The 23723-nt window shown below is 37.3% G+C and overlaps 1 protein-coding gene across 1 annotated transcript in view; it reads left to right on the top strand.

Moving 5' to 3' along the window:
- Positions 1-23723, top strand: part of LOC131083494 (uncharacterized) — a 57693-nt gene that overhangs the window by 4403 nt on the left and 29567 nt on the right. The window contains exons 6-13 of the mRNA XM_058024271.1: positions 585-684; positions 2014-2057; positions 3207-3284; positions 11784-11980; positions 14225-14289; positions 14562-14668; positions 17764-17875; positions 21123-21222. Of these exons, the coding sequence (XP_057880254.1) occupies positions 585-684; positions 2014-2057; positions 3207-3284; positions 11784-11980; positions 14225-14289; positions 14562-14668; positions 17764-17875; positions 21123-21222 (803 nt within the window). The remainder of the gene's footprint in view (positions 1-584; positions 685-2013; positions 2058-3206; positions 3285-11783; positions 11981-14224; positions 14290-14561; positions 14669-17763; positions 17876-21122; positions 21223-23723) is intronic.

Here is a 23723-nt window from a genome sequence, read left to right as displayed (position 1 = left end):
ACCATCCACTTCTGATGAATCAGTGTGAATCAGGTCTAGTAAAGGGAGATTACTGAGAAATGAGACAGTGGTCACAGACATCTCTTCCAATTGATGGTCCTGGTGATCCCATTCTTGCACAGTGCTCTTGAAGTTGGACAATATTGTGAGTTCTTAAATCACATGGGTAATTGACCTGAAAGGTTTAAAATTGGAGGACTAAGTCACCAGGTTTTGTCCCTGAAGAATGTTCATCTTTATACACTTTATGCACACTGAAAATTAAATGGTTAATGAATCTCTGAAAAGCACTCTTTTCTGTAATTTATTTAGAAATGTCCCACTCTGCACTTTATCCAAGAAAGTTTCCATGGACATTAAGGGAAGTGTTCCAGTTATGTTATGTAGGTACCTGAATCTGATAGTGCCCTGATGACTGCTCTTTAAAATACTCTTGATGTACATACCTAACCACAGGTTTGTTGTTGTAGTAGATTTTACTGATTTCTTATGCAATTTTTAAGTGTTTTTTTTAGCCTGTGTGTGTCAGGGAACTGATGCTTTAAAAGATGAAGGTACTTACTGCTGTGTTTTGTCATTTTTAGAGCCAGACCAATTAGCAGAGCTCTAGACCTTGGAGCTGATATTGTTGTGACGGGCAGATGTGTCGACAGCGGGATCGTATTGGGACCACTCATTCATTCTGTAAGTACAAGTTAATTTCCAAATGCTAATGAATAAATGTGAGTGAATATTCAGCAGTTGTCAGACAATTTTTGTCCCTTATGAAAATGTAGATACTAAATAAAAATAATGAGCATCTGTATTTTTTTTCTTACATGCGTGAAAAGTGTCAGCTTCCGCTTCTCCTAGATTGATTGCAGGCATATTTGTTAACTTGTTAATTTGTTACCATTGAACTAGAAAGTACAGGTGAAGTTCAGGAAGTCTTAGCCTCTTTCACCAATATTTAACTCTTACCATTTGTTTTGGATTTTTTTCCCTTGCCTTTCTGAAAAATTTGGTGTGCAAGTATATTTTTCTTTACCACCAAGTGTCAGTAGTAGAGCTCACTCTGGTTGGGGGGTGGCATGTGAGGTGGTGTAAAACATTGGGGTTTTCTGTTCAGTGGGTAAGCAGTTTTGTTTAAAGTAGTCAAGTTTCAATGCAGCATTTCTGAAAGTCCTTGAAATTCAAAAATTACATTGGCATAGTATGTAGTTTTCTGAAGTATTTTTAATAGGCTTTCATGAATTTTTGTGAAGGATCACACATGGCCAAATATAGAAGCTTTCTTTTGGTGTGTATTTAAAAAAAATAGGGTATGTGTTTATTATACTTTCTATGACATCATACTCTTTTGACTTCAAACATTGCCTAATTAATTTTCCATTTATAACTTCCATTATGACTTCTTGCTTTATTCCTTGTTGTTAACTTTCACAAAATAACAACTGTCATTGTGTATTACCTACTCCTGAGAGACCTTATCTAATTTATGTAGGAAGGGTTTTAGGAAGATTTCTGCAAAGTGCTAAATAAGAAACAATTACTGTATAGCTTGCAGGTTGAACTCAGGGAAAAGACTCTAGCTAAAATTTCTAATTAAACAGAAATCGTCCCGTTTTTGAGAGTGACTGGTAGTACTCCAGGAACTGATAATTTTCAGAAGTTGAAGACACAGTGGTTTGTCCAGGTGACGCAAGATAGGTACTATACTTTCAAACCTGTAGGTTGTTCACTTTTAAGTAATATGGGTGTTGCCCTTCCAGTTTTTTTGAAGAGGGTATGACTTTCAGAGTTTAAATCTGTTGTGGTGTATCAATGGGAGCAAAACTGGAGCATGTCAGAAGTTTTTTTTGCTGATTTGCTGTATAGGAACTCAAATCCATGTACAGTGCCTGCCAGTTATTGTTATTTAGATTTAAAATATATCCAATGCATTGTTACTCAAAGCAATGAACATACTGTGTGCAGTTTTTTGTACTGTATGAAACTTATGTGCATTTAAAATATTTTTGTTTTTTCTTCTAGTTTGGCTGGAATAGGGATGACTATGACTTGCTAGCTGCAGGAAGGTAAATGATATAAGAAGAAATGGGGTAAATCTATATTTGATATCATAATGTCAAGGTAGCAGCTTTTTCAGCCCCTACTAATTTTTCATATTATCACTGCATTAATTTATTTGCATGTTTTTGTTAGGTTTTGAGTTTTTTCAATGCTCACTTACTACTCTCACTTGGAATTGAAATTATAGAAACTTCATTCTGGAACCAGCTTAAAATAAGAAAAGAAAGAAAGGGTTGAAAGATTTTATTTAACAGCTTAACTTTCTCTTGCTGTTCATTTTGTGTTGAGAGATGAAATCTTATACTTCAGGCCACTGATTCCCAGGTTTTTCTGTCTGGCTGCCACTGTTGATAATTGGAGTGGTTGCAGGGCTAACTCTGAAAGATGCAGAAAAGCAGGTTTGGTCAGAAGGCAGCATCCTGGTATGGTTTTGTTGAAGCTCAGTGTCGTGCTCCCATTTACAAATCCTTGTTGTAGTCCTAAGGTTAGGAATGTGTTTCAGAAAGGAGTAGAATTATGCCTCCTAATTTAATGTTGTGCATAATTTATCTGAATTGAAGTCCTCATTATGAAGACTCATTATATGAAGTCCTTAGCCTGAGCAAACTCTAGTGTTAGTGTTCTTGAACTTCTGCTTGAGGAAAAAATGTGGAGAGAAATTCATTCAGGCTCCACTGAGGGATGATGGAAATGAAGATTTTCCCCATAATTCTGTTAAATAGTTATGGACTATCACAATCAAAATTAGAAAATAGTAATACATAATTATAATACACTGTAGTGAATATATAAATGCAGAGGTGAATTTTTTTTCTCTTCATTTAAAATTGGTCTTTGTCTGTTTAGTTACACACAGTGCAGACTAGTAAGATACTGAATTTTAGGTCAAGATTTGAAATGACTAGGAGAACTTGGTTTTAGGTGTGAGGTAATCTAGGTATTCATTTTGTGTAAGAAAATTCTTGCAAAACTTTTCCCTTTAAACAATTCAGGATCCCTTTTTATGCTTAATGTATAATTCATAATTGTGTTAGATACTTGTGGAGAAAAATGGCATGTTTTTAATTTAGCTCTATTTCCATTGTATTTTAAAGCTGAATTTGTAAAAATTTATTTTTGCATTTTACTTAGTTACTTTAATGCCATTTTCCCAGTCTTGCAGGTCATCTCATTGAATGTGGTGCTCAGTGTACAGGTGGAATATTCACTGATTGGCACACAGTACCAGACTGGTAGGTAAACTTGAGACCAGCATGCATGTTTGTAGTGGACTAAAGATGAGATTTTCTGCCTGTATCTGTGTTATGAAAACTGCTTCTACCTTTTTCTTTTTGGGGACACAATATGGGCCTCTTGATATTTTGCCACCTCAACATTACTTTTCTACAAGTTCTGGTTTTCCTTTTTGGTCAGACAGGGTCTTTCTTTTGTTAACTTCAGCAGATTTTGAAAAACAAATTAGCCCTTTGATTATTTTTTTCCCCTTTAAAACTATTTTTTTCCTGTTCCCTTCAGTATCCTCTGCTTTTTGAAAAGATTTATTATTGGCTTTCATGTATGATTGTATCAGAAAAGTCAATATTGATGTTTTGGATGCTGTTACAATAGTCTTCGGTTAGATGAGAGATGCTTGCTGGTCAGTCAAAATTTCACATCATTTGCTTTGGTAGGTATGAGTATATGCCTTAGTTCTGTCCTGCTGAATAACCCAATGAACACAAATGTGTTGGATGGTCAGTCCTTCCAGAAAATTCTGTGTGTGTCTTGTGTTCAGAGGTATTGAATTAGAGTTACGTGTATGTGTGCTGTTCTGCCTGCTGAGGGAGCCAGCTTTTTACCAACCTGTTTTTAAAAGTAGTTGGGGAACACATGAGAAAGGCAGGATGAAGAGCAGCAGGGAGATGCAGGAGAGAAGAGTGCTTTAATGCAGTGTGTTCCTGCACTCAGGCTGACTCTGGTCCAGGTGGTGACCCAGCAGGACTGTGCCCTGCTGTCTGAAGAGCCATAGGGCTCCCTGGATTTTTTCTTCTCCTTGTCTTCTCCTCTGCTGCTGATTCAGAGTGTGATCCTAAAAGATGTATGCTGCTTTTCTGAGTTCCTAAGCGCTGCTGATTAAAGGTGAATGCATGTATGGCATTGAAACAAACAGGATTGGACATTTCTTCTCACCTACTGGAAGTTTACTGAGCAAAGTGCACTCACTCTTCACTGTTGTATTCTATGGGAAATCAAAGGAGAGAGTTTATAGTAACAAGTTGGTTTGGAAATTTAGAATTCCTATTCTGATGTCTTTCCCAGTCATTTAATTGTGATGATCATGAAACTTCTTAAAATCTTTTGTAACTGTGACTCCAGAAGACCTTGCTTTATAAAAGAATTAAAGTGAAAAAAGAGAATAGTAATTTTCTTATTAAAGTGTTTGATAGGTTTTTATTTTTAAGGATTTTTCTGTGAAGAGTGTCCATCTGGCTTTTAAAAAGAAAGGCACCTTGAATATATGAAGCTGTTGTGAGCTATTGGAGTGGGAGTAGCTCATTTTCCAGAAGGGTTTAAGTACACGAATATGCGTAGCTAATAGTTTTGTATCTGTAAAATCACAGAACTTTGTCTAAAATCATAGTAGACTTGTGACAGCTGACTGGTGCTGAATTGAATCTCTGTTAAAGAATATAGAGGTTTAACACCTGATACTGCTGTTACCGTGTCCCCTTCGATATGTGTACATACCCTGAAACCATACATGACTGTATTTGTGTTAATATAACAGTTATTTATTTACCTTCAGTTTAAGTCTGCTAAAAAGTTGATTATGGTGCCTTAAACTAGTCAGTTTGTTGGCAATTTTTGAGTCTTAGACAGGTAATTGATGAAATTCTTGAAATAAAATAATGTGACACATCAGCCTGTATGATAAGCTGCTAAAATCAGTCAAAACCAGAGTAATGTATGAGCTTTGATTTTAGGTTTTGAGCTGTAGAGTGGAGATCCACTTCACTAACTGAAGTGGAATTGGGATCCAGCCCATCCACTTAGAATATGGGGAGAAGAAATGCAGGGAGAAGATTATTTGGATAAATTTTGGCTTCCTGATGAATAGTGGTTGTCTATATTTAGGCCCAAAAACATGGAGGGCAGATATTATTAAGAGTCTTGGGATGCAGAAAAATTTGTCTTCCATTTAATAGTTTAGTAGTAACCTGTTCTCTCCTGAGTTTTACAAAATTTTCTGGCTTGGGGTTTCTCGTTGTTTAGATAGTCTGAATTTGTTTTCAGATAATGCATTCATAATAATGTACAATAATAACATGGTGTCTCAGTAGTGACCAAAACATCCCATACCTGCAGCCACTAACTATATTGCAAATAGTTCACCAGAGCTCTGACAGAGTTTGCAGAAGTTACATGACTGTGTCTGTTAATGATTTCTTGCTCCTTTAGAAAAAATGACATTTTTAGCAGTCTCCTGGAAATAAGTGAAAATAATTTACATCTCAATAAATCATTGTGTCTGTGGTACCTAATGTTAAATCCAAACCAGCCCAATTAAATTAGTAAATAGGAGGGGGAAGAAGCCAAGTTAAATCTGTGTTTATCATTAATGTGCCTTTCACATAGGGGTTTCCCACTCCATGAGTGTATCTCTGCAGCCCAAGAGCAGAAAACCCATCCCGTGCACTTACACTGGTGTGTGGAACCTGAACACTGGAGGGCAGCCTCTCTCCTCCTCACACCTCACTGCGGAGGGTGAGCTTCATTAGCCTCCAACTGGGGTCACTTTTTGGACTGTCCTTGGGGTTTTTTTCTCTCCAAGAACAGTAATCCATGGGGCTGTTCTAAGAAGGACTGATGGGTATGTTTTTTTTTCTAACTTGTAAACAAAACCCAAAGAATTTGCTGCATTTCAGGTTTATAAAGCTTATCTGTCTATTGTTTATGCATAAGCAGAAATGATTACCTCTGTAAACAAGAGTACTTTGGTTAATCTAAATGAAGCCAGACAAGTTAGAGCTTACATTCTGTCCATTTGCTATCATGTCTTGGTGAGTATTGAGGCACTGGATTGAATCCACTTCATTCATCCAGCATAGTTGGTGGATTTTTGATGTGGGTGGAGGGGTTGTTTGTTTTTAATTTTCTTGAAATGTTTGATGCAGATACTTCTGGGAACTCAATTCCATTGCAAAAGGGTGCTTTGAATCTCAGGAATATTTGTGTGGGCATTTAATGGTTAATTACTAAAACCTAAGCTATTCTTTAATTTCCTTTGTTGTCTCCTGAAAGTAAGTTTTTAATGTAAAACAATTGAAGTGCATGTTCCAGCTTGTGACTCTCCAAGTTACTTTAGTTGATGGAAGCTGAACTTACTTGCTTTCTTTGTGTTCACCTAAGGCACTGAGATTTGTGCTGTGTGTATCTCCTTAGTGCATTTGGGATATAGGTGGGAATCTTGAAGCTGTAAGGTTTTGTCCAGTTTTCATGAAGACAGCAGATAGGTAGAGGGGATAGGTGCTGTTTATTTTTCCAGTGAGAGGGTGGGTGCTTGACTCTTGTGTGGATTCTCTGATGTTTAGCAGAGAAAGTGCAAGAAACCGTTAGTTCATAGTCTATAGAAAGAGTAATGTGCATTCCTAAAGTCTGATTTTAAGTTAGTGTTAACAAAAAAGACACTTAGTCCATTTCTGTTATTTGTATAGTAATACACATCAGCAGAGGGTCAGCAGAAGTGATAATACAGCACTGCTCCCAATTTAATGTCTGTTAGCAGACATTACATTATGTTGTCTGCAGCTTCCAGTGGGGAATTCATGTCATGTGTGAAAATTAACTGTACTGCTAGAACTACACTGATAATTCACAGATCTCTATTTAATTTCGTTTGTCCCCAGACATTGCTGTCTCTTGCTCTTATTTAGTGCCAGTGGGTGATTAGTACATTGTTTTGTTTTGTTTTGAAATGCAGGAGAGAATAAACTAAGGCTGATCAGTAGATAATCATTTTGAGGAGATGATAAACACTGACATTTTGCCCTAAGCCAAGAGTACATTGGTTGAGACTGCATAATCCTCTGGCCTGGGATGACCAAAAGGGTAAGTCAATAGCTGTAGACTCTTAAGGGCTGGATCCAGATTTCTTAATTTGAGACTAGAACAAAATCCAGCATGCAAGTCCCATTCAGCAGTGAGGAATGTTATTTTCTCTGTAGCACCCTCTGTTCCAGGCAGGTGAGAACACCAGGCAGCTGGTCTGTTTAGCCTGAAATTGTCTGGCCATTTGAAATGGAGGTACAAGACATAGAAATACCCTAGTCAGAGGGGATAAGTGATGCAACCACTAAGTCTTGCCTCGAGCAGAATTGCATGTTAGGAAACATTTTGGTACCTACACATGAGGAGATGCTTATACCTTTGCTTTGTAAGTTTGTGCTGATCTTGCCTGATGTAGTAACAGTTTCGAACCTGTTGTCAAAACGCTGCTAGGAGTGGTAGGAGCTTCTGGTTTTTGCCTAGTAGCATTCTGGTTAAAATGCATAGCTAAGGAGTTGAGAAGCTTGGCTCAGAGCTCTCCTTGGTGTGACATTCACTGAGTCACGTCCCAGGCAGCTGCATTAGCTGTAGAGCTGAAAGTTCACACCACAGCTTACTTGGATCCTGGTTCACTTCCACTGTGCATTGCTATGGGGTTTTGTTTTCATTCTTGCAGCAACTTCCCCTGCAAGTAAATGTACTGCACTCCCTGTCCCATCTTCTGTTGCCAGTAATCTCCATTGAGCAGTAGTGGTTAGAATGAGGTACTTGAGGGATTTGACACTTTTGATGGGAGAAATACATGTTCCATCTCAAATGTCTCTTTCCCTGAGCCAAAGTACTGGTCATGGATTTTACTTTGCTTGTAATGCAAATGGTGTAAGAAGTATGGCAAAACAAGGAGGAAGTTTATCTTGATGGCTCCTCAGAGGCTTCTGAGTAGTGTTCCAGAGTAGACAGGGAGGAGATCCTTGCTTAGACAGCTTGATTTATCACCTGTGACATGCCCATAAGCTGTAACTTTTCTGAGAGCCGAAGCTGAAGAAAAAATAACATTTTACATGGAAAAAATTAATCCAAGAGTAAGTTGTTGGCTGGCAGAGAACTTGACAGAAAACTCAGATTCTTGATTGCTATAAGAGTAAGTTGATGAGATGGAGACTTCAGCAGCAAAACCAGTTTTGTAACTTGGTTATTCCTGTGCTGTAGGTCTTCATTGAGACCTGCTTTAACTGTTAACTCCTATCTAGGCCCAGTTTGGAGGGGTTTTCTGAGGTATAATCTTAGCTTGGTCTCATTCAGTGCTCTGGTTTATTAATGTCTATATTATATATACATTCATTTATAATGGATTTACTTGCTAAGTGGCAAACGTGCAACCTGAAATGGACCTTTTGGACTGAACAATGGTAGTTGTCATCTCCCCTCAGAAACTGATGTGTGTTTCTTGTGTATATTGACCCTGTGCTGAAAGAACGGCTTAAATATTTTAAAAGTAGTACTTGATATTTATTTCTAGTACTGTATTTTATTAATTTGTATAATTTAATTAAAGTGAATTGTATTAGTTCCCTTTTGGAATTGTTTCCATTGCTTGCTACCGCTTCATCCTGCATAGGAATTCTGTCACTAAACTGATGCAGTTCTTTAATTGATGAAGGATGCCACTTTGCCAAGGTACCTTTGGATGCTGTGACTGTAGTTGCTGATAAAGTTCATAGTTCTGTGCTTACTCCCCTGCTACACTATACAAAAGGACAGCTTGGCTATGGGTTATGGACAGCCTAAAGGTGGCATGTTCCCCACAGAGCAGATGTCATGTGGTGTGTTGTCATTCAGCAAAGCCTACAAGTTAATCAGGCAAAGAGTTGCTGTTTTGAGTGATGGTCAGGGTGATGGTGTGACTATACTGCCTGTGGTATACCCGAGCCAGGCAACTACTACTGCTGAAGAGCTTTTTATGCCTTTAAGTAGCTGTCATTTGCCTGTATCTTAGCAGTGACAGACCAGTTTGTTTCCAAGGTGAAAAGTAATTTTAAGTAATGTCTTTTAGCAGTTTACAAAATAGATTTTTGTCTTAAGTGTGTGTATGTTAATGTGGGTTATTAATGCCATCTGCTACAAGATAATACTGGATATTTGTATTTTCCCAGTCATCCAGTTACAATAGAGGTAGAATCCAGTTGCTTCTTACCCAGATCATTGCATCTCTATGTTGTGAACTGTTAAAAAAGTGAGGGAAGCTTTCAAGGCTGGCATAACCTGGGGGAAAAAGCACATCTTCTGCAACCAACTTGCCATGCAGAAAAGTTCATTGGGTGGTGGTGTACCACAGGGGGGAAACAATATCTGCTGTATTTTGATCACATTAGGGGATGAAATTTCTGTCTATTTTGTCTCACTATTACATTTAGGTTTTGTTTTTTAATGGTTTGGGGGTTTTGAGAGTGCAAGTTGGGCAAAATGAAGTTGAATCAATGTTAGTAGACTCAGTGGTTCAGAGTAGGAAGTTGAGTATCTACAGTTCAGTTCTTCCTTCAAGACAAAGATCACTGGAGAGCACTGTAAGAGTTGCAATCTTTTTTGAAATTGCTGATGGCTGAGATTCCAGTGGGCTGCAGCAGGGACACTGGCTGTCAGTGCAGGGACATGGACTGCTCTGGGTGATCTGTCTTCATGTGAGTGCTGTCTCTTCTGGGGATCTGATCTGATCAGCCTGCCTGCTAGCAGGGCACTGGGTGCTGTTGCATTGAGACAGGACAGATAGGTGGTAGGGTCAGGCACACAAACATGGAACTGAGAGGATAAAAGCTTCTTAATTCTAGTCTTGTTCAGTCACTGATCCTGCTTTGTTATCCTGGCCAAATCATGATGCTTCCTCTCTGTGTCTCCTTGCATCTGAAATGGGGATAATTACACATTAGTCTGTTCCCAGATGTTTATGTTCTAGACCAAGAATTGAGGGCTTTTGTGGCTGTTGTTTTTTACTATGTCACACTTCAAAATTTTGAGTAGTACATACTTCTACTACCATCTTTTCTCTCTCTTTATCCCCTCAACCTCCCCCCCACTAGAAGAGCCTGTATATGAAATTGTTAATTCCATTCAGTTCTTTGCATTCACCAGGGCAGGCTGGTTTTGTTTCCTATATCTTTTTAGTGGTGTAAATAGTTTCAAAGACCAGTCAAATGGAGTATTACCTTAACTGATTTGATGTGGTGTCCACCAGCTACCATACTTTTCAGTTTTGTCTGCTATAAGTGTTAAAAGTTGCTGATCTCTAGTAACAGATCTTGTGTCTTAATCCTTTCTTTAAAATAATGGAGTTATGTTTGAATATTCTTGATGATAAGGAATCTGCTCAAACTCCCATGAACTTTTACATATGTCCCTTAAGAGTTCACTGGTATTTTTGCTTACTTTCTTTCAGACTTTGTGGATTTATGTTATACAAACTATGTTCATGTAACCTTTGCTGATAACCAATTCAGTTGTATGTTCAGCACATTGTTACCACTACCACCCAAAAATAATTAAATTGAGGGATTAACTGGTTTTAAGTTTGTATGGAAGACCTGAAGGTCATTGGCTTTAACGAGCATGGTAAAGTTCATCACCTTTCATTATTATGACTTTTTTAGAATGGTTTAGCTTTTGCAAGGGACTGTATCTCCTTAACTCTGCTTGTGGTATTTATTTTATGTTGTGGGACACTTGTACAAATTTCAGGCTTCCTGTGAGAGGGAAGGGAGCCAGGTAGAATTTTCAGAAGAATCTTTGCATTCTTAATTTTAATTATCAGGTACTTCTGAAAAGTTTGAAGTTCTTAATTTTGCTCAAATTCTCTGTAAAAAAAATGAAAGCCTTTTAGCTAGAAAAGCAGATGTCTGGATCTTGTCCACACTGTAATGACCAGTATGTGCCTCCTATTATGAGTTATTTGATCACTTTTTGTATATTTTGTTTGTGAGAATGTGAGAAAGAATATTTTAATTTATGAACATGTCTGTAGTTTCACTGCTTTTCTTTTTGCTGTGCCTTGTAATTTTCTGTTAGTTCTGTCTTCTATGTGCTGAAGATCTTTCCTTTCATATGTCTTCCTGTTTTTAGTTATTACTTTCCTGTGTATAATTTATTATTAACGTGTGAAGTTATCCTTTGTAGGTGTGATTATTCCTGTTTCCTACTTCTCTTCATCTCTGAGGTTCCCAGCACGGTTTGTTCTCCCTGCTTTGACTGCCTTTTTACAAATCAGAGTGCAAGGTTTGTTTAGATGTCTTCACCGTCATGCTGTGTGTGCTGCTGTAGCCAAATGGGGCCAGAATTAACCATGGTTTATTTTACTCTAAATTTACATCTTTAATCATAGTCCTGTAATTCTTTCAGCTTTTTACTTGAACTGTTTCTGTCGGTGTCCTTCTCCATTCCCTTCCCTACACCAATGTTTGCAGGTGGAATCTCCTGTTATATCTATGTTTCTTTGCCAGACAGTAGACTACATCCTCATATTATTTCAGTTGAACAATTTGTTCAAGGCTTGTTTTTTTTTTAGTCTATGTTTCTGTAGAAACAACCAGATAAATTGTAACTCTTGACAGGTTTTACTTGATTGGCCATTACTAAGAAATTTTGGTTTGTTGTTCATATTTCTTTTCACTTTCCCTTCGTATTTATAAGGCTTTTTTCTTAATGTTTTTATATTCTAGGCACAACATAGGCTTTCCCATTGTAGAATGTTCCTCTGAAGGAGACTTTATTCTTTCCAAACCACCAGACACAGGGGGACTGATTTCTTTTGGCACTGTAGCTGAGCAGCTGGTGTATGAGTTGGGCAATCCTCAGCGCTATCTTTTGCCAGATGTTACGTGTGACTTTTCCCAGGTTTCCATCACTGAAATTCCAGGTTAGTCCTCTTTCATGTAATGATATCTGTGTCAATGAAGTGTGTTATCAAACAAAAGCAGCTACTTTAATTTCCATTTAGTCTCTGCATATTTCTTGTTAAATCAGTTCCTTAGAGTCATGTTGTATTAAACTGATACTTTCAAGGACTTCTTCTAGAAATTCTTTTAGAAATTTTAAATGTAATCTTATTTATCTTGCTGGCTGACTTATTTTTTATTTTTGATCACTGCTCCTTTTGCTTTACTTTTTAATGCCTGCCTTGCACCTGTCAAGTCCTTAGACTATTTATTCAGTGAGAACAACATCAAGACAGCTTCATTATGATTTCAGTATTTTTTTTAAACTGCAGCTAATTTTTTTTTCTCAAAAAAATGTTTTGTACATGGTTTTACTTAGGACATTTGAAGTGTTGGTAGCAATGAAAGGCTGTGTCTTTCAAAGCACTGCTTGGCAATGGCGTTTTTCTTAGACATTTAGGTGGATCGTGCTAGAAGAATGATTAGGTACAGGATTTCCACCAGAGAATCTTTTTTTAAAAAGTCCATTTGCAATCCTCAAAACACTTAACAGCCAGTAAACTAAAGATAGATATAATGTATGTTCAGAATTTAGCTTCAAAAAGAAAACAAAAAAACTCCAGGCTTAACAGATACAGAGACCTGTAATTTGAGTAAGACAGCTTGAAAAAAATTTTATCTACAGTCATCTAGAGTTTGCCTTTTACTGGATCTATATTATATTTTTTTCCTTCTAATGAAACTTACTTGTGACAGAATGCCAGGTGTCTTTCTAAAGCTTAGAACAATCGAAATCTCGAATTAAAAACTTACTGGAATAAAACTGAAATTGTGGTAACATAAAGCATATATTGCTTGAGTAAAAAAGTACATAACAGGTACAGTGAATCTTCAGCTCATGCAACAAACGGCTGTCTGATAAGGCCAGCTTGCTGCTTTTAGCCCCTAGTCTTTCTCTTTTTAAAAAAAGAATCCCTAACCTTCCTATGAACTTTTAGCTTGCAAATGACCTGATATGACATGTTTGAACTTAAAATGAACTTTCACATGAACTTTCAGTTAGTCCTCTTAGAAATATAACAGATGGAAAATGGGCAGATTGCTTAAATATTTTAGTTTGAAGTGCTTTGACACGTACACCAGTAAAAAGAGGCAAGCTATCTAATTTTGCTGTTTATATTGCTGATTTTATTGTTCTGTTGGATTACTTGCAGGGTTTGAGCTGAGAGGAGCTTGTTTTCTTTTTGTCAATGGATGCTATGCATTTGGTTTTGTGGTATTTGCTTTCTTGTACTATGCTTTCACCTGGAACATAAAACTCTTCCATATCTTCACCCTGAATGGAGGGATGCAGTTCTCTATTTAGAGAATTAAATTAACCTCATGTCAGTCTTGAGAGACAGTGATGATGTTATTTGAGTAAAATTTGTACTAGTGACATTTACTTTTTTAGATAGGCTCTGATCTTTTCAGAGTATTTATATAAGGCTTTGAACTGCTTCTTAAATATTTACAAACACAGGTTAGTCACAGGTGAACTACACTATAATTCTGGCACTAAAACATGAGGTGCCAATCCTGCACTGCTGATTTTCAAGGAGTAGCACCTACTGATTTTCTCCACCTCAAGCTTGAACCTGATGGCATCCCAGCAATTTTCTGCTTTTCTCTTTTTGCAATAATATCCCTAATACTGAACATGGTTGTTGCCCTGGCAAATATATTCAGACTGTTTCTGTTATTGATAAGAAAGCTAACATTAAGTTACCCTTCCCTTACTAAGCTCTCAGCCAACAGCTCTTGCTGGTTTCTCATCTTGCTTTGATTCTTTACCAAGTGAGGGATTGCAGTCCACTCCAGCCAGCTGCAGTAAATTGTATGCTCTGTGTGTGTGTGTGTGTGCAATAACTGGATATTAAGAGGAATGAAACTATTGAGTCTAATGTCCTAAGGCTGCTTTCTTTGTCAAGTATTTTTTAAGTGCATGAATAAACATTTCAATCGCCCTCTTAAAAGGCTCATGGCAGACATAAATTCAGTCACCAGTTTGCTGCTGTGCCTTCTAAGGCAGGAAGGACTGTTTTCTGAAAGGTTTACTCTTCTGTGGCAGTACAGCTATCAATGATTTGCTTTTTAATTAAATGCATTTGATTAATATGTATCACAAAAGAATGTCTTTGAAGTTATATTGAAGAAGCTGAAGTACTGATTTTTAACTACTCTAGGTTTTGATGGTGGAGCAGTGAAAGTTTGTGGAGCAAAAGGATTGCCTCCTTCAACATTTTATAAGGTATTACCTCATTTTTTGATGTGAACGGTATATTTTGATTTACAAGATCTTAAATTTTGGAGACACTGCTAAAACTTACCACTATCCTCATCTTCTCTGCCCTAAGAGTAAAAGAAAGAGGGGGAAAATCTGGAAAGGCAAACCTTTTTTATATGCAAAAACCTGTTACTTTGTTTAAAAAGTATGTATTTGTATAGATAATGATTGCCAGAGAGCGTTTATAGCCTGTCAGTACTGAATTCCATGTAACTTCATAATCTCTTTATCATTAGGTAAATGCCACTTATCTTGATGGCTTCAGAGCTACTGCTGTCTGTCCAGTGGGAGGCCCAAAGGCAGTTCAAAAAGCAAAACGCACTGCAGAAGCTATTCTGCAAAGGTTGGTATTTGAGTCTTGGAAGGGGATCTGGTTTGCTCCTTTTTTTTTCCAGATGTGATGAAAATAGAACAGTGACCCATGATGGCAACATTACTAACCTTGTAAGAATCCTAGAAGATTATAGTTTTCCTATTGGGATGACATTTCAAGTCTTAAGTAACCTTTTCAAGAAACCTGTTTTCAATATGTAGCTGCACTTCGGTTAGGTTGGACAGAGTGAGAAAAGTGTCAAATACATTTAAAAATAGGTGGCTGGAGAGAGACTGAATTTAGTGAGGAACAAGCTGTGGTTGAGATTAAATTTTATTAGATACCAGAGATAAACCCATGTGAAACTAGTTTTCAGCAGCTTTCACAGAACTTTTTAATGAAAAGCCTTACTGATATGAAATATAGGAAGTTTACTGAGTTTGTGTTTAAAACGTGCTTTCTAAAATGTGACCCAGTGATTTTTGTTTTTTTTCTTAGGACAGAGTTACAATTCCAAGACAGAGTGATAAACTTTCAGTTGTATTGTCATGCCAGTATATTTGGGCATGGAGGAATTCCTCTTAAATATAATTCCGTATCAGGAATCTCTCTGCTTATTCCAGTAGCTCCAGTCTTTCTAGTTAAGAGATCTATTTCCTTGTGCCATGTTTTATATAAAGCTTCTTCCCCATCCTGTTGTAGACTCCTGCAGAAACTACACTCGAAAAGTCAGAAATCCAAGGTTTACTGTGAACTTGGAGTGATTATTCATGTGCCTGTGTGCAGCACTGTGGTGAAGGAGGAGTTGTCTGACTTCCCTCAAGAGATATGGCAGATAAGAGCAGGTTGATATGGGCTGTGGAATTGCAAATGCTAAAAGCTCCTGTCCAAGAGCTATTGAGAAAATCCAATTATAAAAAAAACCCATCAGAAAGTGGCCAATACAAAGACTCAGAGCCTCTGGAAGGCCATCTTTCTGGAACCTAGATGTTTATTTTCGGAAAAAAGTAGAATGTTGTGTTTTCTATTTCATATTTGCTTTTGGACATTATTTCAGACTGGACTATATTTGTATCTTTGAATGAAACAGATTGTAGTGCTGCTGCTATCTCTGACATCTAGAAAATTAATTCAGCCTGTATACTGTGCTCTCTTGCATAATCATCAGAGGAAAGCTGAAGTGAGGTACTTGAGGGCTGATTAACTGGTGTGAAAAGTGGTCTCTAGCCCGTTAGCTAGTGGGCTAGTTCTCTGTTTTGAAAATTACAATATACACATTCTGCATCTCAAATGTAGTCTTAAACAGCTTAATATGTGCAATTGTTTCTTTGACACAGCAAAAGATTGGTGTATGTCAGCCCAGATAGAGAATAAGAATTAAGCTGTTCTGATCCCTCTCAAAGGATGCTCTGTCAGCAACTGTAACTGTTTCAGATACGTTAACATAAGGTTTTCTTCCTGGTTTCTGTTAATAAAATCCTGGAATTGTCAAGGTTGGAAGAGACCTTTAAGATCAGCAAGTCCAACCATCAACTCAGCTTCATCACTGTAATCCCTAAATCATATCACCTAGCACCAGATCCAGACATCTCTTAAACACCTGCAGGAGTGGTTACTTCACCACCTCCTTGGGAAACCTACTCTAGTGCCTGACAGCTTGAACAGTGGAAATTTTTTTTCTGATACCTAATCTGGATCTCCCCTGTCTCAATTTAAGGCCGTTTCCTCTGCTCCTCTCACTGCAGGCACAGTAGAAGGAGTTGGCCTCGTCCTCAGTACACCCTCCTTTTATGTGTAGCCTTTTTCCAGGCTGAGCATCCCCAGCTCCCTCAGCCATTCCTTGCAAGACATGTTTTCTAGACCTTTTACAACCCTTATTGACCTTCTATGGCTGTGCTCCAGCCCCTCAGTGTTCTTTCTAAAGTGAGGGGCCCAAAAACTGAACACAGGATTTGAGGTGCGGCCTCACCAGTGCCGAGTACAGAGGGACAATCACTGCCCTGGTCCTGCTGGCCACACCATTGCTGATCCAGGCCAGGATGCCACTGGCCTTCTTGGCCACCTGGGCCCACTCTGGCTTGTGTTCAGCTGCCTGTCAGCCAGCATGTGAGAGTCTCTTTCTGCCAAGCAGCTCTCAGGCCACCCTGGCGCAGACTGTGGTGCTGCCTGTGCTTGCTGTGACCCAAGTGCAGGACCCAGCACTTAGCCTGAGTGAACTTCATGCAGTTGTCTTTAGGCCATTGATCGAGCCTGTCTGGGTCTCTGTTTCAAGAGAATGTTCTAAGGATGTGATCTTTCAACTACCCAGCTTCCAGTCTGTTCTAGGTTAAGTTCTATCCAGTAGTTGAGTGGCAGCAAGTGCAGAAGAAGGCGCACAAATTTAATTGCTTCATTGATACAGATCAAATTAGTTGTTAACCTAAGACATTGAACAGCTTTGGCAGCTTGTAAGATGACTTACTTTACTTCTTTCATGTGTACTTCTCCTTTTACTTGTTTATTCATTATTGAAAGCAGAAGGCATTTGGCAATATGTGTGTGAAGAAGTCTTGAAATATCTCTGGTGTCCTTCTATGTTCATGATTCTTCGTTGCATTATTAACACAGGAAAGGGCTAAAAATTACCCACAGCTCTAGTATCTGTAACTGTAGTGTTTGTAGATATATAAATTTATATATATCTAATAAATAATAAATAATTAAAATAATTTAAAATAACTTAGTACAGACACAGTTTGCAAATTCAGTTGCCTTAAATGAGATTGTCTTATTTTTATCTCGTCAAAAATAAAGGTGGACTCATTTCTATTGTGTGAACACATTTCCATCTCTTTACAGCAATTAAAAAATTGTATCTTGTATTTATGTCCTGTATGCTTCATTATTGCTGTGGTTATGTTTATGACAACAGTGATAGATTAGCAGCATGCTCAAAATGTTCCACCAAAGCAAAAAATGTTACTTGTTTCACCAAGCAAAATATATATCCTTAAAAATTCCAGTATTTCAACTGATAAAGTCTTTTATACAGCTGTTTGACAAAGTTAACTTCTGTGGTCCACACAGGGCTACTTCAGATAATCATTTTGAGACCGTTTACTAATAAAAAAAATCATTTATTGCAGGACTCGTCTTATTTTCAGTCAGCTTGGGTATGAAGATTACAGTGCAGTTAACATACAGGTTTTAGGGTCTGAAGATACATATGGACCTCATGCTAGAAGGAATATAGAAGGTGTAAGTATGCAGTGGAGTGTTCTTAAACTTTTAATGACCTCTTTTAATCTTTCCATATTGTTATCTTTTCCACAACTTTAAAGGAAGTCATTATCATCTTGGGAATTTCACCCCTTCATGTTGCAAAGAATTCACTGTCACTACTTAATGTAGAAAATTAACAGTGACAAGGTCTTTGCAGTATTGGGTCTTCCAGAAGCACTGATACAAAATCTTACAAAAATGTTGTTGTACTTTGTTCTGATGGTCTCCTAAAGAAATACCATATTATAATAACTTCTGTGGCATAAACTTAAATTGCATTAGATGTAATGCAAAAAGACCGCACTATAAATATTGCAGTCAGGAAATCTCAGCATTTATGTTGCCTGCACAACTTCAAAATTTTCTGTCAGTACTAGATACAGTACTGAAGAAATAATCTTCAGCTATGTAATTCTGCACTGTGAGTGCATATGTAAGAATATGAATGATGGCCATAGCCACTGCAGCTGTGATATCCATGGTCTGTTTTCCTAATCTTGAGAATGAAAGTCCTTTTTAAAGAAGGAAGACTGTTAATCATGTCCTCACTTAGACACAGTTTAAATATTTTGATAGTTTAGTTTGTTCCAAAACAGTAGCATTTAATTCTTCTTTGTCAGTGGCAGCCTTGCAAAACTCTTAAGGTACACGTGGCAAAACTCAGCTCTGAGTTTCTTACTAGTGCTGACATTTTATCCAACAGTTTGTATCTAAAGGAAATGTGAATGTGGTGTGGAGAAGGACAGTGGACTTCTTACTAGTGAAATTGAGTGTTCTTAGAAATTGGTCAAGTTATAGCTGCAGCAGTTAATTTCAGTGCTTGAGTTTCAATTCCCTTCAGCAAAGCAGCAAGAGTTGCCTCCTGAGGACTAAGCTTTATAATGTGGTCTCTTTCGTTTTAGGACCATAAAACCTGCCATTTTAAGTGTCTCACAAAGAGTGCAGAATCAAAATTTTGAAAGAGAGGAACAGATGTTCCAGATGTTCAACTTGTCTGTGTTCAGTTTGTACCAACTCCTGATCATTACACAATGTAATGTATTCTTTAATTGAATTGTTGTATAGGAAGTTCTGTACAAAGTGAATAATGAGTTGAAGTAGAGCAGTTTCTCCCTCCTGATTGTTCAGTTTGCCTTGCTTATAGTACATTAAAGAAATTTTTTCAGTGGAAGAGTATTTTTAGTACTTTCTGTGTTTCCAGCCTCAGTTCCCAGCTCTTATATTAAAAGTAAACAGAGTGTTATCACCATTGTATGTGCTTCTATCCATGCCTGAAACAGGATGTGAGAGCTAAGGCTGAAATACAGGAAATCAGACTCTATTACCTTTCATGCCTCCTCCAGCATTTTAGAAGAAGCTAGCCAGGGGAGCTTTCATCTGGAAAGGAGCCATGGTAGTTTGAGAAAAAGGACTGGGGAGTGGAGCTGGCTTTTCCATTTATAATACAAAGTCATAGAACCCCAAGGAGAACATTTACTCATGGGGGCTTCAGGTAGGGGTAGTGTAGTCACTTAAACACTCTTTCTTACAGTGTCCCTCCATGCAAATTTAGACCTGGTTATTTGGGTTACAAATCACAGTACTCAAAACCAGAGCCATACTATGTTAGGCAGCATATTCACACATAAAGGAAAATAGTTCCTGCTTTGAAAGTTCTGCTACCTAAATTTGAAGCAAAGAAGCAAATAGGTACATGAATACCAAGACAGGGTAAGTTGAACAATACTTGGAGCTCAGTGTTGATATGTGGTGTGGCTGGACTACTTCCCATGCACATCTCTCATACTGGTGCAGTGGTTAGCCTTTGCAGCTGTGAAATCACTGTGTCTCCCAGCCTTAGGTAAGCCTCTAGTCTGAGCTGCTGTGTGGAGGATTGACTGTTCCTGACAACACAAAATACCCTTGAGAAATAGGAAAGGGTGGCAAGCACTTCTTTTTCTCAGACTTTGCTGCCTGTCACTCTTGATAGCACTTTGTCAGCACCAGCCCAGCCTAAGCTAGAAAGGGACCTGAATCAGCACTGAGTAATTTTAGTGATATTTGATTTTTAGTATCCTCTGTTCTGTTGGGGAGGAAGGAGTTGTGACAGTGAGTTTGTGGTTTGGAAATCTGGGATATGTTTCATGTAAGCTGTTTTTTAATAGTACATCAGGCATTAGAGTTTGTGGCATAAAAACTGTATATGTTCTGTTAGTTTTCTGCTAACCCTTTGTTAATTGATTTCCATGATATTGTTGAGACTTTGTTTTGCTGGTTTTTTTGTTTTAATTCTGATACAGTAAGATTAATTTCTTCAGCCTATATATATATATACCAGTTTTAATACTGAGTTCATCCACTTCAAAAGGATTTTCGTAGACATTTGTATCTTGCCTTTGCAGGCAAGGAGGTAAAATGGAACTTTAAATGGAATCTTGATTATATGGTACAGTTTAGAACCAGAAAGCAGATGTGAATGCATGAGGATGTTTTTTTGCAAGAATGTTTCCAGTTGATTATTATTTGTAGTAATTTAATAAATCTTTTGATAGCTTTAGGAAGACTGGATGTTAAAATTCTGCACTTGTTGGGTTGTATGGTTGTATATTTTTTGTGTATTGATTCCAATGGTAGATCCTTCAGTGGCTGAAAACAGAATTTTTTGGAGAAGTAAAATTTGAAATGAGAGACAGTGCTCATCTGCAAGGACAGGTGTTTTGGCTAGAGTAGGGAGCACATTTGGTTTATCTTTAGTGGGAGCATCTGCTCTTCTCTCTGAAAACATGGTGGTTTTTACAAGTTCTGTTCTCACATTTATCTCCCAAGGATTAGGTTTGAATTCTTTTCTGTGGACAGATCTGCTTCCTTGATGCTAAGAGAAGTGAACCTGGCTCTCTAACTTGTCCCCAGAGTACTTTCAATGCTCTTAGAATAAGAGCAAACTTTGTTTGCCTGTTCCACTGACAGTGAAGCCAAGAATTTGCTATTGTTAGTTACAGCACTTGATTCTTGGAGAATGCTGGAGAGCAGGCACAGTGCCGTAGTGACTTGAAATACCCAATAGTTGATTCCATGGTATTCCAAAATAAAGATAATGAAAAGCTGGCAGCAAATGATAGTGATGGTGGATAAAAAGTCACCGAATGATTTAACTCAAATACTGAGCTACAGTTATTTTTCAGTTTTGTAAATTTAACCAATGTTCTGCATCTAAGCTAATCTAATTTCAACCTTTTTGAAGCAGGGACCTCGGGAAGCTGTTATTTGGCTTGCTGTACACCATAAACAAAGAGAAGCTGTAGAAATCTTCTCCAAAGAGATTGCACCAGCTGGAACTGGCATGGGTAATTATTCATATAATCTAAGAATTTTCAAGTTATTTTTTCTTTTTATTCTCTGAGCATGACTAGCACCCAAAAACTTGGTCATATTAGGCTTTCTTATGTTGTTCATAGTGAAATAGTAATTTTTAAAGGTGTATAAGCTCAGTGTAGAAATGCAACAGACATTAGCAGAATGATAAAATGAAAGTCCTCAAAGTTCACCTTTATATTCCTTTTAGATTCTTTATTCTTCCCGTGCTGTTGTTGTTCCATCCTATTTTTTTCCTTTTTCTCATCCATCTGTTTTCCTACATGTGACTGCACTGATGTGCAACAGTGATTTACTTTTTTTACCATGTTCCTAAAACTTAGTAATGCTATTAGACTTTTCTGAGTGTTACTCAACTGGCAAAAATCTACTGTGTCCAGCTATAACACTGCAGTTTAGGAAGAGATGTGCAGTTTGAGAGTTCTGAAGGTTCTCTTCATACTTCATTATCTGGTGTTGCTACAAAGGATTTTTATTGATGCTACTGTACTTTCAACTGTTTAATGTATAGCTGCTTGTGTAAGTAATAACAAGACTCAGGTATAATTTAAAAAATTTAATACTGCAGTGATGGTGCTGACAATCTGCATCTTAATTCCCATTGCGTATTAAATACCCAACTTAACTCATCCTGCAGTATGAAGTCTAACCTCAAATTATTCTGTCCTCAGAATTTGATTTTGTGTTATATTGCAAGATTTCTTTTTGAATTGATGTGTGAGGTAAAATCCAACCACTAGAATTTAATTAAGTCCATCCTAATTTTGAGGGTGTATTTTTAAGTATTTGCTTGAAGATCATGTAATGTGAAATGATCTGTGCTTCTATCACTTGCCAAATGTTTGTTCCAAAAAAGGGCACATTTTTTTTTTTTTTTTTGTAAATGTCATTGGTTTCTCTAAATTTTCTGGGGTGACCTACTGTGTGATTATTTTGAGCAAATTTTTTTCCTTTCTACTCCCAAGGCCTTAGGTGTCACCACTATAACTATCTGAGTTCTAAGCTCTTTCATGTGTTTTGTGCATAAATCATGAGTACTCATCCCACTTCTATTATCCATTCTAAAAGAATTTAAATTTTGACAGCCTAATTTGAGGACCAGAGTTTAGATATTTTGCAGTGGCTTCTGCATATCTTAATGAAGACTATATCTAGGATTTACATAGGTCTTCAAAATGAAATTCCATGGGCTTCACCTGAAACTCTGAAGTTCTGTAGCAAATCTAAAATACTGATTAATGGAGAAATAGTTAAGTGTTGCCTTGCAGTTAAGGAATGAATTTTTTGCTAGTTGGTTAAAAATTGTGCAGAAGTGTGCACATTCTCACGTTCTGTGTTTATAGTCTTTCTATTTGCAGAGAACAGTTTAATGCAGGTTGGGGTTTTCTTTAAAGCTGTATTTATAGATACAAGGTCAGCACATGGTGGTCCTTTTTTCTTTTTTTTTTGTGTCTACAATAAAGAGATGATGATGTAGAATTAACTGTAAATACTCATTGAGATAATAGTTTAAAATGTTGTAGTTCTGAAGGCTGATCAGCAGGTCAGCATTTACCATAGATGTAAGTTGCTTATAAAGGCTTGAAGTTTTCCTTATGAATGAAGGACAGTATTTTCAGTTGGACCAAACTATCATTTCTGTAACTACTTAGGAAATCATAACTGAAGTAGTTTCTCCTTTTTCATAGTGATTTCTCCATAGCAGACCAAGACAGTAAAAATATATTCTTATTATTTATTCTGTGCATGCATAGACAGTGCCCTAGAAAACATCCTTTTGAATTAAAGTAAGCTGTGTGGATTTTAAAATCATTGCTTTTCTCTAAGGTCCAGAACTAATGGATCTGTACTTGTCTCTTTATTCCTAATCTGTGCTTCTTTTATAAAGCAATTGCTGTGTATTTAAACCTTGTTTGAAGTCTGAAAGTGTTGGTTTTATTAAGGGTTCGATTTTTTCCTTTTACCACAGATCTTTATAGAATGAAAAAGTGAAAAATCTGCCTACGTGGGTTGGGTGAAATATGCAGAATTGAAATTGAGTTACTGTAACATGTGAACTTCTGTGCCTTGAGGTGACTGGCAAACTTTCAGTTCTTGTTATCAGGGCTTTCAGTGATGAAACAAATGCATTCCTATGTGGAATAGGTTAGGCAGTCTGTGTGGATGATGGTTGGAGTGCTGAGCTTGTTTCCAAAAGGAACAGTTTAAGCTTTCTAGAACATCCTGTAGAAGTTTTTCTCAGAAAAAAAATCTGTTTCAATTCTTAGAGCTGCTGCTAATGACCAGCAGTGGGAAAGAGGCTATTTCTGGAATCATCCGAGGCATCTGGTGATAAATAGCACTTTTCCTTGCCAGGTACAGGACTGCAAAAAGGGTTTTGGCCTCCATGACAAAAATGACTACTGTCAAAGGCTATCAGGGCTGTTTACTGACATGCTTCCAAGTGCATAGTCATTCTTTTTTTTTTTAATTT

Source organism: Melospiza georgiana, chromosome 5 (genome assembly GCF_028018845.1).
Source record: "Melospiza georgiana isolate bMelGeo1 chromosome 5, bMelGeo1.pri, whole genome shotgun sequence".
Lineage (NCBI taxonomy): Eukaryota > Metazoa > Chordata > Aves > Passeriformes > Passerellidae > Melospiza > Melospiza georgiana.
The sequence above is the reverse complement of the archived record's forward strand: the minus strand, read 5'-3'. Positions and strand labels throughout refer to the sequence as shown.